Source organism: Bison bison, unplaced genomic scaffold (assembly GCF_000754665.1).
Source record: "Bison bison bison isolate TAMUID 2011002044 unplaced genomic scaffold, Bison_UMD1.0 scf7180017847465, whole genome shotgun sequence".
NCBI classification, from domain to species: Eukaryota; Metazoa; Chordata; class Mammalia; order Artiodactyla; family Bovidae; genus Bison; species Bison bison.
In genome coordinates, this window is record NW_011478038.1 from 32,172 (window position 1) to 33,245 (window position 1,074).

Here is a 1,074-nt window from a genome sequence, read left to right on the forward strand (position 1 = left end):
GGCTCCTCCAGCCCGGGCAGCCCTTCCTGACCCTGAACACGCTGCCTGTCTCAGGCCTCCGTTCCTGACCCGCCGCGCCCGGGTCTCCGGCTCCCCTCCCCACCAGTGCGTCCGCGCTCACAGGCCTCTGTGGGCAGCAGGTGACCAGGCTCTTTCCCTCCCACTGCAGCCATGAAGTCCGGCGGCACACAGCTCAAGCTCATCATGACCTTCCAGAACTACGGGCAGGCGCTGTTCAAACCCATGAAGTAAGTGCCGGGGCAGGGGGCGAGGGTCGTGAGGTTGCGTCTCAGCCGCTCAGCCCTCGTCTCCTCACCAGAAGGCAGCCAGGCTCTATGTGCATGGGCTCAGCTGTGCCCGTGAAGCTTTATTTCTGAAGCTAGCACGTCAGCTGATTTGACCCCTGATCCCTATTCCAGATAAAATAGAAACTGTGCTCCCAAAATCAAAAGGAAGCACTCAGTGGCATCTGAAAATTGTGGGGACGGTGGAGAAGGGACGTTTGGAAGGCAGACAGCCCCGGAGACTCAGCACGTGCATCTGTGGCCTGTGGTGTCCACCCTGGCGGTCCCGGGGCTTGGGTGTCTCCCGTGGGCTGTTCGGTTAGTTTCACATGGGCTATTTCTGTCCTGACGAGAGGGTTCATCGTGTTTAAAGCACAGGTTGCACCCCCAGGGGCCCATGAGGCCACTCTGTCAGTGTGGAAGGGAGTCCACGTCTCCTGTGGACTCGGGGAGACCGCTGGCCGACCGCTGCTCTATGACTGTGATGACCACCTGGGCTCACATGCCCCGTGCTCAGGAAGGGTGATGTGGGCTTCACGTGGGCCCCTCGGGCCCTGGAGGAGACGGAACTCCCTGGCACCGCGGGCACCTGCGTGCCCTCTCAGGCTGGAGCTTGAGTAGAGGGGCCCCTTCAGGCCCTTGATACCTCGGCGATGTGCTGGGGAGGAGGATGCTCTGGGCAGGGGCAGGCTCCTACACTCACTGCTGGCCCAGTGACCAGTGGGCCTGGCCCTCCCTGGCAGTCACAGGAATCCAGGACAAGAACCAAAACCCACCACGTCCTTGTCAC

At 61.9% G+C, this 1,074-nt stretch overlaps 1 protein-coding gene across 1 annotated transcript in view; it reads left to right on the forward strand.

Annotated features, from left to right (window-relative positions):
* The window catches only part of LOC104990972 (extracellular serine/threonine protein kinase FAM20C-like), a 43,552-nt gene that overhangs the window by 7,132 nt on the left and 35,346 nt on the right, over positions 1 to 1,074 (forward strand). Inside the window, 1 exon segment of the mRNA XM_010843325.1 lies at positions 170 to 248. Coding sequence (XP_010841627.1) covers positions 170 to 248 — 79 coding nt within the window.